Genomic DNA, 11,526 nt, shown 5'->3' with positions numbered 1-11,526 from the left:
TTATCTATCAACATAAACAAATTTTTTCCCAAAAGTTTGGAAAACTCCCAAGTGATAGTGCCAGTTCCCTTGAAGAGTTCATATCAGCTCAGCGCAGTCAGTAGGCAGGCACTGTGAAAACGATAAGGTTTTGGACCAGCCGAGCCCGGCACCCAGCTCCCTCTCCTTCCTCGCCGCGCACCGCCACCCAGCTCTCCGGAGCTCGTCTCCTCCCCTCGCCGGCGCCGTCACCACCATGCTCCTCCAAATGCGCGGCCTCCCGGCCGCCCCTCACCACCCGCTCGCCCATCCACACATCTCCCCCGCGCCGCCGCCCTCCCTTATCGGTGCCCGGCGCCGCCGTCCGTCACGGAGGCTGTCCAAGGTCGTGTCCTACTACGGCCTCACGACTCCGCCGTACAAAACCGTAAGCGCGGCCAACCATGTCATCTTGCCCAGATTTCCGCGCCGCCATTAAAGAGGATGCCGCCTTCAGCTTCTTGTTCTTGGTCGTTGCAGGACGCCCTGGAGCCGTACATGAGCAGGCGGGCGGTGGAGCTGCACTGGGGCAAGCACCAGCAGGAGCACGTGGACGGGCTCAACAAGCAGCTCGCCATCAGCCCGCTCTACGGCCACACCCTCGAGGACCTCATCAAGGACGCCTACAACAACGGCAACCCGCTGCCAGAGCACAACGCCGCCGCCGAGGTACTACCCATTTGCGCACACCGTTGCCGGAGATTTCAGTTTCAGCTTGATTAACCGTTGCAGAATGCAGATACTGGAACAAGGGGATGCTGCTGTAGTATTTGATTCCTGCAATTCTGAACCTGGATGCTATATTGTGGTGTGTAGGTCTGGAACCATCACTTCTTCTGGGAATCGATGCAGCCCGAAGGCGGCGGCTCGCCCGAGGCAGGCGTGCTGCAGCAGATCGAGAAGGATTTCGGCTCCTTTGTTAATTTCAGGGAGGAGTTCATGCGCTCGGCGCTGTCGTTGCTGGGGTCTGGTTGGGTTTGGCTTGTCTGTAAGTCTCCCTTGACCATTTCAAAGTTTATTCACAAAAATAACTAAGTACAGGCTATATCTGCCCAAAAGCCTGGTTAATAGTCTCACACAGCTGGATGTTTTGCTTATTGCAGTGAAGAGAAGCGAGAGGAAACTCGCGGTGGTTCATACTCTAAATGCTATCAACCCACTTGCTTTCGGAGATATTGTATGTTTACTCAACCCTTTTTTTTTTTCTGTCTATGTGTGTGCTTCGTTGAATTGTATGAGACATTTCCAGTTTGAATCTTTGCAATGACATTTCGTGTCTTCTTCTCTTTCAGCCAATTATCAGCCTAGACTTGTGGGAGGTAAGGAAATTGGACCTCTGTTTCGATCCTATCGTGTGCCAACTTCGAGGTACTGACATTCCTCTTTTTCCTTTTCAGCATGCTTACTACTTAGATTACAAGGTACTCCCCCAGACCCCATGTTTCTGCTTGTTATCGAAACCTAAAAATTTAGTACTAATATACCTGAAAACCACTCTGGTGCTTTTTAATGATGCAGGACGACAGACGAACATATGTGTCAAACTTTCTGGATCACCTTGTCTCTTGGCATACTGTCACCTTACGCATGATGCGCGCGGAGGCTTTTGTGAACCTTGGTGAACCAAATATCCCAGTGGCATGATCTGTACATGACCTGGAGTTGTCTCTGGCTATGTCGATCTTACAAGGTAATTAGTTTTGCAGCGTTATACCTGGCATATCTGCACCTTAATCAAGTACAACCTCCGTCCGAAATTAACTGTCATTAAAATGAGTGTATCTAGACGTGTTTCAGTGTGTAGATACACTCGTTTCAGTGACAGTTAATTCCGGTAAGAGCGTTTTTTTTCTTCGAGAAAACGCAAGAGATTTTGCGCTTCGTTGTATAAAAGAGAGAGAGTTGTTACAATCCTCCTAGGAGGCTATTACAGGTTTCCGGAACATAAATTCAGTGAACATCCCATGTTTGGGGGATGATGGCTCTAAGCCCTAGAGCGCGTGCCCAGTGAGCGGCCTTGTCTTTAATCTTCGTGAGCATGGTGTCCACCGATGGTTGCCCTCTATTGAAAACGCAGTCGTTGCACTGTTTCCACAGCATCCATGGGACGAGGAGGGTCATGGTGCCCAGGCCTTTGCGCATGGGAGATGGGACGGATTGCCTTTGTGCATGGGGTAAGAGCGTTTTTGACAACACTCTTATATTATGGGAAGGAAGGAGTACCATTTAACTCCCTGCGTGAGGTAGTATATGGTAAATCAAACCAGGGTTCAAGGTATCAGTTCCCTGTTATGTTTCTTTTTGTAGCTATGACCTATGAGGTAAGCAGTAGCATTATACTTGCTATATTTGCGGCTTAATCAAGTACTATATCATTTGATTCCCTGTGCTTGAGGTGGTATATAAACAATCAAACCAGGGTACAAAGCATCAGTGCCCTATTATGTTTCTTTATCTAATTATGAGGTAAGTAGTGGCATGGCAGTACCAGAAATTCTGGTACACTGCTACACTGCTACAAGGGATGTTGATATATCATGTAATTTTTCTACTTTCTGCGCAAGTGACAATAAAGGTTCTCTTGAAAAGCTAGCACACAAGGCAATCGAATATTGGGTTTCAGTCTTAGGCGCATGCATTTGGGAGTATCACTGTAAAATCTGTTTCTTTGGATGAGGTAGGAAGTAGGAAGCATGCAGCTTGGAGTCCAGAGCAGAAAGATATACTCCCTCCTATCCATATTAATTGATGTTAACTTAGTACAACTTAAGTACAAAGTTGTACTAAGTCAGCGTCAATTAATTTGATCGGAGGGAGTAGTGAAATTTGGTTGCATCTTAGTATTAGAATGCCCAGGGGTATATGTGGCAGGTGGTTTGTGTTGTTTCATTTCTTTTCTTTTTGGGTGTGAGCAATTGCTTAGGTGTCTGACCGTACACAGTTAATGGTCGGAGAAGGAGTTTTTGCCAAATCATCTTATTTCGTTCTGATGAACAAACTAGCACCACCAATATGGGTATATATCGTGAAAGTTTACTACTGAGATATCATTGTTTTAGATAAACAGGGAGAGCTCCCTGGCTCCATTTCATAGAAAGAAGCCTGACAAACCATCTCCACAACATAAAGGTCTTACAAAAGCTCAAAATAATATCAACTTAGTAGAACTCGAAAGGGGAAACTACTCTCCAACACTGTTCCCCAACAATCACATAAGCGAACCGCAGAGCACCTTTTACACAGCACATAAGCCCCAGTAACTGAGGATTCAGGCAGTTTGCCGAAGCAAAGCAGGCAGCTTCCAGCGTGGAGGTGGGGCTTCATAACCTCTTAAATTATCTGTGTCCACTACTTTGTAACTTCTTAAATTGGTAGACACAAGTGCCTTTTGTCAGTATTAGCAACTTGAACATGTAGAAAAATATATTTTTTCTGCTGGGCCTCAATCTTTTTCTCTGGACATTGTTAATCTACCACACACCCGTAAGAAGAACTCACGTTGAGGTCCCCTCTTATTCTTTAAAAAAGTAATATCGGAGGTTATACGAAGTAAGATGGATGTTTTATGTATGGTTTCCCTTTAACAAGGACTCTGAACCTGCCACATTCTCCGAGCCTTTGAGCCATAATTACACATCACAAGCATCACACTATGCTATATTCTGACAACCAAATAATAACTAAACATCACACTAAGCTATATTCTGGCAACAAAAGATTAATCATATCATTGAAGAACCCACCAGACCTATTGCTGTCAAGCTTTCCATGTCCTGCACTGAGCTATTCGATGCAACGTTCTTGCGCCCCATTATATGTCCGTCGCAATCCCCAAGGCCCATGAATGTTTTAAACATGCCAAGTGGTCTGCTTGTCTTCCGTAACGATAGAAAAACGTTCAGACCTTCTAAAATATCTTGATCCCTTTTTTCTCGTCCATTTGTCAGGGACGCCAAGGAAAGAAAATCTTACTGGAGGAGGTGGAGACTTTGCGGGGGCAGCGTCATGCGATGCACGGTGAACAAGTAAGCTCTGCCTGAAGATAAGACAGCTGAGGTTTCGTCGTTGTCCTCACCCGTCGCTACGGGGAAGTAACCTCCCATTCCAAGTTCTTATGCAGTAAAAGCAGACATGGACGCATGGGGACTCGACTTTAGAGTACAAGCTATCGAACTAACTTGTGCGCGAAGCCAAACTTTATGTCTTCAGTACAATCTCCCATGGCGCTGACAGAACTTAGAACAGCCCCTGCTTTTCCACGGCTTGTAGTCATAGTTTTTCATCATTCTGTTGTAACAGAATTCAGCCATTGTGGACCGAGGCAGATGCCCATGAATGTTTGCCTTGTTCAAAACACATTCTTCTTTTTCATCAATAGTCGCCTGGGTATATTATCCTCTTTTTCTCCGCCTGATTCTTTGGAACATATCGAATGGTCCCTGCGCAGCCACGGGCGACTATTTATACTTTCCAGATCTTCTCGGTGCCTGTATCTTTTTGACGGTTGAACCAATGCCTTCTTTGTTTCATCTTCTTTAAGCAAAGAGGGTAGGAAAAAAGTTGTGTTATGTTGACGGTTTTCAGAAAGAATATCAGCGTGCAGTTCGCTGTGGACTGTCTACCTAGCTGCTGGGCCTGGTTGGTATGGCAGGTTAACCTGCTCAAGCTCAACCAACATCAGCCAGACCAGTATGCGTGGAATCATTTGTAGGCCGCACATGTTTGTTACAATTTTCAGATAATATCAAGGTGAATAAAATAAAATAAAATAAATTGAAAAACGAAGCATTGGTTTGATGTAAGGGAACCAGAATCTGATGCTAATTAAATTAAGATGCAACACGAACCATGAACGATGATTACAGCGGTAGTCTTATCCGGGACATATAATGTTACAGCAATATCTGATACAGTTTTTTTTTTTTTTTTTTTTTTTTTTTTAGAAAAGGAAACTCATCTCCAGCCTCTGCATCAGAAAGATGCATACGGCCACATTTATTTAAAATAACGGGAAATGTCTAGTCCAGAAATAGCCTATGAAAAGGCTGTAAAGTAAACAATTGAAAGTAAAAGAAAGCCACAACCGGCGTAAAATAAGACTAGAAACCATATATATGCTTATTGTGAAAGGCAGTACAAAAATATCTGATACAGTTCTTCTGATCGAGCTGAAACACTAGACACATATATATGCTTATTATGAAAGGCGGCTGAGGCCGGTGGGGGTCTTCGCTGCGCCTTGCGGCCTCCGTCCATGGCGGCCATGGCTGGTTTAGTTGCAGCAGCAGCAGAGGCAGTCGAGGCAGCACTCGCAGGTCTCGTAGCAGCAGAAGCAGCACAGCGCCGTGAACACGCTGCAAACCAAAACACCCTATTAGTTAAAACAAAAATAGAGTAACAAAATCATACTAGAAGGGAAGAATGAATAGAACACAAAGGAATCAACAGGAACTAGTGCTAGGGGAATTAGTCCCAAGATATTCCTGCCCTGCCCCTCTCTCTCTCTTTCTTGCTTGCTCGCTCGGCCTCTGCACGATCGATGCACACGGCTCATGCGGCTGAGAGGTGTACCGCTCTCAGCAAGACGAGCAGAGCAAAACTCAAGAGGGGGAATGAGCGAGTGGATGAACAAAGTGTGTGTGTGTGTGTCTCACTCTTACCATGCGTAGAGGCAGCCCTTCTCCTCGTGGCGCCTCTGCACGTGGTCGGTGTAGGACATCTCCTGCCCCGACGGAGCGTCGTACATCTTGGCAAAGGGTAGGGTGGGTTACTATGGAAGAAGAAGAAGAAGAAGAAGCCTCCAAGGGTTGTGCTCTGTTCCGCTCTCCTTTCCTGTGGCTTTGGGAAGATGTGGGATTGGAACATGAAGGAGGAGCGGGTGGGGTTTTATAGGGCTGGGAACACTGATTTGCAAAATAAGTTTTCTTCCTACTCACCACTAGCACCTATAAGCACAAGTGGCAACACTGATTTGTAACCGGCGCAGCTGGACGGGCCCGCGAGTCGGTGGCCATGGTGCTCGCTGTTTTTGTCTTTTGCAGGCGTGGAACACGGGTTTGTGCTAGTCAGAACTCCAAAATGGTACTTACTATTCTTTGTGGTTTGATTGTGGATCCTGACTTTCTTTGTGAATGAAGAGAGGATTCGTAGCTAGTCTAGTTGGGTGGTCCGTTATGACGGGCTGGAATGAATCCACCACCTATCGATGAGGACTATGAAGTCATTGGCCCATGACCATGATGGGCATGCGCTGGGTAATGGTCACCACTAATTATTTATTAGCCTGCAAAGTTAGCTACTGCGACCCCACTCTGTGCATATCTGTTCTGAATGCAAGCATCACATCATGAAAGGGTTCTATATATATGATGGCTGCAGATGTAAAAAAACCCTCGCAATAAATATGTAAATTCGTTCCGTAGAAATCCAGGGTTTGCTTCAGAGAAAGCGAGAAGCTGAATTAGTTGATTACCATGCGTAGAGGCAGCCCTTCTCGTGGTGGCGCTTCTGCGCGTGCTCGTAGTAGGACATGCCCTGCGGCGGCGGAGGGTTGGTATACATCTCGCCGCCGGCCTGCCGGGCTCCTCTCCTCTCTCCGGCTAGCTTTGGATGTCTCCTACTTTGTGTGTAATAGTACTATGTAAGTAAGGTTATTGCACGTTGCATTTGGATGAATGTATTTATAAGTCAGGAGAGGTATGACACTTGTCAAAGCCCAGCTGCCAAGTGTACATTCACATCCGAATGCATCTTCTAACATAAATTAGAAGTATCCTCGTGGAGACAAAAAGGGACTTGATTGGTTTTCTTCGACCCTAAGGTTTCAAATTTGTTGGCTACCTAGTGTGATTTCCGTTGAATTGATTCACTACACTGCCATATTTGACCGGAAAAGCCCCAAATTATGATGTCCCACATTTGTCCATGCCCAACAAGTGTACATCACATCTCAATGTACTATCTTCTAACATAAATTAGAAGTATCCTTGGAGAGACAAAAAGGGGGCTTGATTGGTTTCCTTCGACCCGAAGATTTCTAAATTGTCATCTACCCACTGTAATTCCCATTGAACACGCCGCCGTATTTCACTTTCAAAAGTCCAAATTAATAAACATGCCTGCTTGTACATTTGTAGGCCAGGTAAAATAAATTTCACAACTTATTTCAAATTAATAACTCATGTATACTGATCGATGATCCCATCAGCGGGTAACAAGCATTGGCGGAGACAGACCCAAGGCAACCAGGGCCCTAGATCCTGGATCGTGGCCACGGGATCCTTCGTTGACTGTATAACTTTTCCAACTGTTCAGTGCTGTTCATCATGTTTGGCCCGGAGTTGGAGCGCGATCGTCCGATCATGGCTCTGCCCCATGTAACCAAGTAATTTATGAATTGAAAATGCTCTATGTTCGCTAACTCCGTCAGAGACCATGAAGGGGATGGGGTCCCTTTTCAGCCTCATATGCTTCCAGTGGATGCTATTTTTCTTCGCGGCTAAGGAAGTAAGGAGTGTATCAATATTGGCAGCACTAGTGTAGCATTGCAGCACCAGAATGGATGAAAAGTGGATGCCTCTTACATCGTGTTCTTGGTTTTGCCTTGACGTGGATTTTTTCGTCCGCTGGCGATCGAGGTTGCTGACTACTGACTTGACATCGTATTCTAGAAGGAAAATCTGTCAGCGTCGATGGGGACATCGATGAGGATTTGTTTCATCTGGCCTCTACGTGGTCTTACTTGGGGTCCATTCATTTGCAAGGAAAAGTGTCGACAAATGTGTAAGTGACCACGAGCTTGACAACCGTCACAAAAGAGATTAGACTATAACATACTTCCTTCGTTTCTAAATAATTGTAGTTGAAAAAGCTAGACTAGTTTTCTAGAACTACAATTATTTAGAAACAGAGAAAGCACAATATGTTATCATGATGTGATTGAAAAGTTCCCATCCATTTAATATATTTAGGCTCACTTTAAATCCCCATCACGGATCTCCTTGTAATGTTTTTTCTAGTAGTAACGACGATCAATATAAACATTTAGGGAACCGCGTTGTATTTTTTCCATTAAAAAATGGAAACAAACTGCCGCCTCAAGTATGTGTTCTGCGTAGTTATAACATAGGATTCAAACTTCAAACTGGGACCTGAACCCATAGGTGGGTGTATGCCATCATAACATGAACGTATTGTTTTTGACCTCATAACAACGACATCTCCAATAACTTGCACATAATGATACACGAACGCTATGACGCTAGTACTCGTCTGTCCATTAGATGCAGTGTACATGCTTGCTATGTGTCCAGTCACATCAAAGGCCCGTGAGCATATGCCACGTCGAGGATATGGTTCCATCATAAAAGGCAAGGATAGCAAATCAAATTGCCTATAGTAGAAGTAGTGCATGTGCTGAAATCAGAGACACACACTGCTGCATAGCTGATAAGTGCAATCCACTGAGCTACGGAAGCACCATCACATTAACAATTCCTGGAAGATAAATATAGTCGCAGTCCAAGCCTCTCCGGTCTAGTACCTCTAGTGATAATGATGACTATTAAGCTTCATGCACTGTCCAACGCAATCAAAAGTCCAAACTAACGAAAATAACTAGGCATTTCACATATATACTTTAATAATGAAAACATCTTATATATTCAGTAAGGAGTGACCATCATATTATTTAAATGAGCTGCATAGGTTTGAGAGGCATTAGGAATTAGTCTATGTCAGGGTAGTAGATGAAAGTGAGACCTTTGGAGCAATAAGGTCTTCTTATTTCTTCCCTAGGAGCCAATTGGGCATATATGCCTACGTAATGCTATCAGTGCCATGCTGGATGTTATCCTCTGGCGTTTAGGATTAGAGCAGTCCACGGATTACAAGGTTTCACATCTGAATGTATCTTCTTAAATGCTCAAATTAGAAGTACCCTTACAGAGAGAAAATGTAACTTAATTAGTTCCATTCACTCCGAAGGTTTCTATATTGTCACCTATCCACTTCCTCGGTCTTGGTTTGTTGCTCCTCATGTACTCTGGTTCAAATTTTAACCATATATTTGATTAAAAAAATACAAATCATATGCTACACAAATTACATTGTTAGATTGTATTCAAATAAGTTTTCAATGACACTATTTCTGCGTCATATAATTTATATTTTGCTAGTCAAATCTACGATAAAATTTAGCCCAAAATACGAGAGGGGATAATAAACCCGGACGGAGTAAATGCTGTAATTCCCACTGAATTGATTTACTAATTACTACACTCCCATATTTGATTGGCAAAAGGCTAGATCAAGCATTGGTACGTTAATAGTTCAGCTGATCGCAACCAAGTAAATCGTGAATAATTAATCAATGATATGCCCTTTTTACAACCCCATGCTTCCAGTTGACAGTAATATTTTTCTTAGCCACTAAGAGATGTGATGAAACTTAATCAAGAAGTGTAGGAGCAACAGAAGTAGTAGTGTGTCCTGTTCTTGGCGTTGCCAGAAATTAAGTACATTAGTGCAGCAATACTAGAATGGCTAGTTGATTTATTTATTTTGAGACAAGGCAAAAGTTTTGCCATTTTCATTCATTAAGAAAAGAGGTTAGAGGTCCAGGCCAAAGGACAAAATACAAAACATTAATCTCACTGCATTACATTTCGCAAATGCGCCCCCACAAGACACCACAACAAAGGCCCCTCTTTGATTCTGGTGACAATAACTCCAACCGGCACCGTGGTGTTGCGGAAGACACAAGCATTCCGCTCTTTCCAGATTCCCCACGAGATAAGAAACATTAGGGGAACAAGCGCCCTTTGCGATTGAGTCCTCTTGGACGGATTGATGCCCCGCCACTCCTTCATAGAATCCATTCCACCCCAATCTGGAGGATGCACATCATGAAGACCAAGCCAAGTTTTAATCATGCCTCAATCTCTGATTGTGTAGTTTGAATTTGAGACCTCTTGAGCAAATAGATTAGCAACATTAGTATGGGAATTCTATATTTTTAGGAATTAGAAAAAGGCAAGAGTCTAGACCATGATGCGATACCTACAACACATGAACTAATTTATAGTGGTAGAATAGGATCAATGTATTTCTCTTAATGATGAGACTTTGAATTCTGTTAAATGTGCTAAATAATTGCAATTAATAAATAACAGTCCTCACACCTGAAAATATTTTGATCACGTTGCCCTTGTGTTGGAAGGTGCCCCGGATGCTGGCCATGCTGGACCAAAGTTGAGGCGTTATGAAGTGTTTTGGGAACATGACTCGAGAATGGCGTTTTGGAGGCCGAGCTCCATGGAGGCCTTTATTTTTGAAAAATTCAAATTCGAATTTTTATGGTTAAAAAAATTCTGAAAAAAATATGCATGTATGTAAGGATGTAACCTACATGTATGTGAAATTTCAGATCAAAATACTTTAAAACGTGATCTGTACAAAAAAGACAAATTCATGATCTGAAATGATGAATAGTAACATGTGTTAAACAGCCTCAGATTTGTCTTTTTTGCACAGCCCTCATTTCAACGTATTTTGTTCTGAAAATTTACACACTTGTGTATTATACCTTCATCTATCTATGTATTTTTTTTCAAATTTTTTTGAAATATTAAAATACAATTTTTCACTGAATTTGAACTTTGAATTTAAAGGCCTCCAGTGAGCTCGGGAGCCAAAAGCAATATCGCACGTGACTCGTCCTTGCCCGATGTAATAAAAGAGGCATGGGACTCTGTTGGTCACGTGGACAATCTGGACAAGCTCCAAAATGCATTAAGTAAGACCCTGGCTACCCTTAGTACGTGGAGTAATAAGAAATTTGGCAATATTTCCAGGGAGTTGGCTAATTCACGTTCTCAACTTGAGGAGCTTATGAGTATGAATGCGGATAGACAGGAAATTAGAAGTATAACGGATAAGATGAATGAGTTGATCTATCATGAAGAAATGTTGTGGTTACAACGATCAAGAATCATGTGGCTGAAAGAGGGCGACAGAAGTACTAAATATTTTCAAAGTAAAGCTGTATGGCGGGCTGGTAAACATAAAATCAAAGAGCTCACAAATAGTATGGGAGTGGTGCACTCAATTTTTCACGATATGACATCTTTGGCAAATGTTTATTTCCATGGAGTTTTCTTAGCCGATCCGTATCTTGATGCGTCTCTGGTTCTTGATCTTCTCGAGGTTAAAGTTTCAGACCAGGATAATATTCGACTATCTGCACCATTTGGTGACAAAGATATTTCAGATGCTCTCTTTCAGATAGGACCTCTTAAGGCTTCGGGACCTGATGGTCTCCCAGTGAGATTTTTTCAGCGTAATTTGGATGTTCTGAAGGATAGTGTGATTGGAGCGGTCAAGTAATTTTTTGTAAGAGGGATCATGCCAGCAGGGATAAATTCCACCTCTATCATTCTTATTCCTAAGATTCCTAATCCTACTACCTTGTCCCATTACATGCCTATTAGTCTTTGTAATGTTGTATAC

General features: G+C 43.2%; 1 protein-coding gene across 2 annotated transcripts; it reads left to right on the top strand.

The window, feature by feature from the left end:
- The first annotated feature begins 87 nt into the window (after window positions 1-87).
- LOC123412483 (superoxide dismutase [Fe] 2, chloroplastic-like) lies at window positions 88-10,378 on the top strand. 2 transcript variants are annotated; one of them, XM_045105431.1, is made up of 8 exons: window positions 88-406; window positions 499-687; window positions 835-1,006; window positions 1,122-1,195; window positions 1,311-1,337; window positions 1,416-1,439; window positions 1,537-1,708; window positions 3,966-4,412. In XM_045105431.1, exons 1-7 carry the CDS (start codon window positions 236-238, stop codon window positions 1,660-1,662), a joined length of 783 nt encoding a protein of 260 aa, XP_044961366.1. In that variant the 5' UTR covers window positions 88-235; the 3' UTR covers window positions 1,663-1,708; window positions 3,966-4,412. The 2 variants fall into 2 exon arrangements, with proteins under 2 accessions (XP_044961366.1, XP_044961365.1); XM_045105430.1 differs by lacking the exon at window positions 3,966-4,412 and adding an exon at window positions 10,238-10,378 and having other exon boundaries at window positions 104-406.
- The last annotated feature ends 1,148 nt before the right edge of the window (window positions 10,379-11,526 follow it).

Source organism: Hordeum vulgare, chromosome 7H (genome assembly GCF_904849725.1).
Source record: "Hordeum vulgare subsp. vulgare chromosome 7H, MorexV3_pseudomolecules_assembly, whole genome shotgun sequence".
In the NCBI taxonomy this organism is placed as follows: domain Eukaryota; kingdom Viridiplantae; phylum Streptophyta; class Magnoliopsida; order Poales; family Poaceae; genus Hordeum; species Hordeum vulgare.
This window is presented reverse-complemented; position numbering and strand designations above follow the sequence as displayed.

Excerpts from the sequence above, each read along its gene's own strand:
- LOC123412483 (XM_045105430.1), top strand. The coding sequence starts at position 236 with ATGCTCCTCCAAATGCGCGGCCTCCCGGCCGCCCCTCACCACCCGCTC. Across the intron at positions 1,338-1,415 it reads TCAGCCTAGACTTGTGGGAG|CATGCTTACTACTTAGATTA; the intron begins GTAAGGAAATTG and ends TTTCCTTTTCAG. Across the intron at positions 1,440-1,536 it reads CTTACTACTTAGATTACAAG|GACGACAGACGAACATATGT; the intron begins GTACTCCCCCAG and ends TTAATGATGCAG.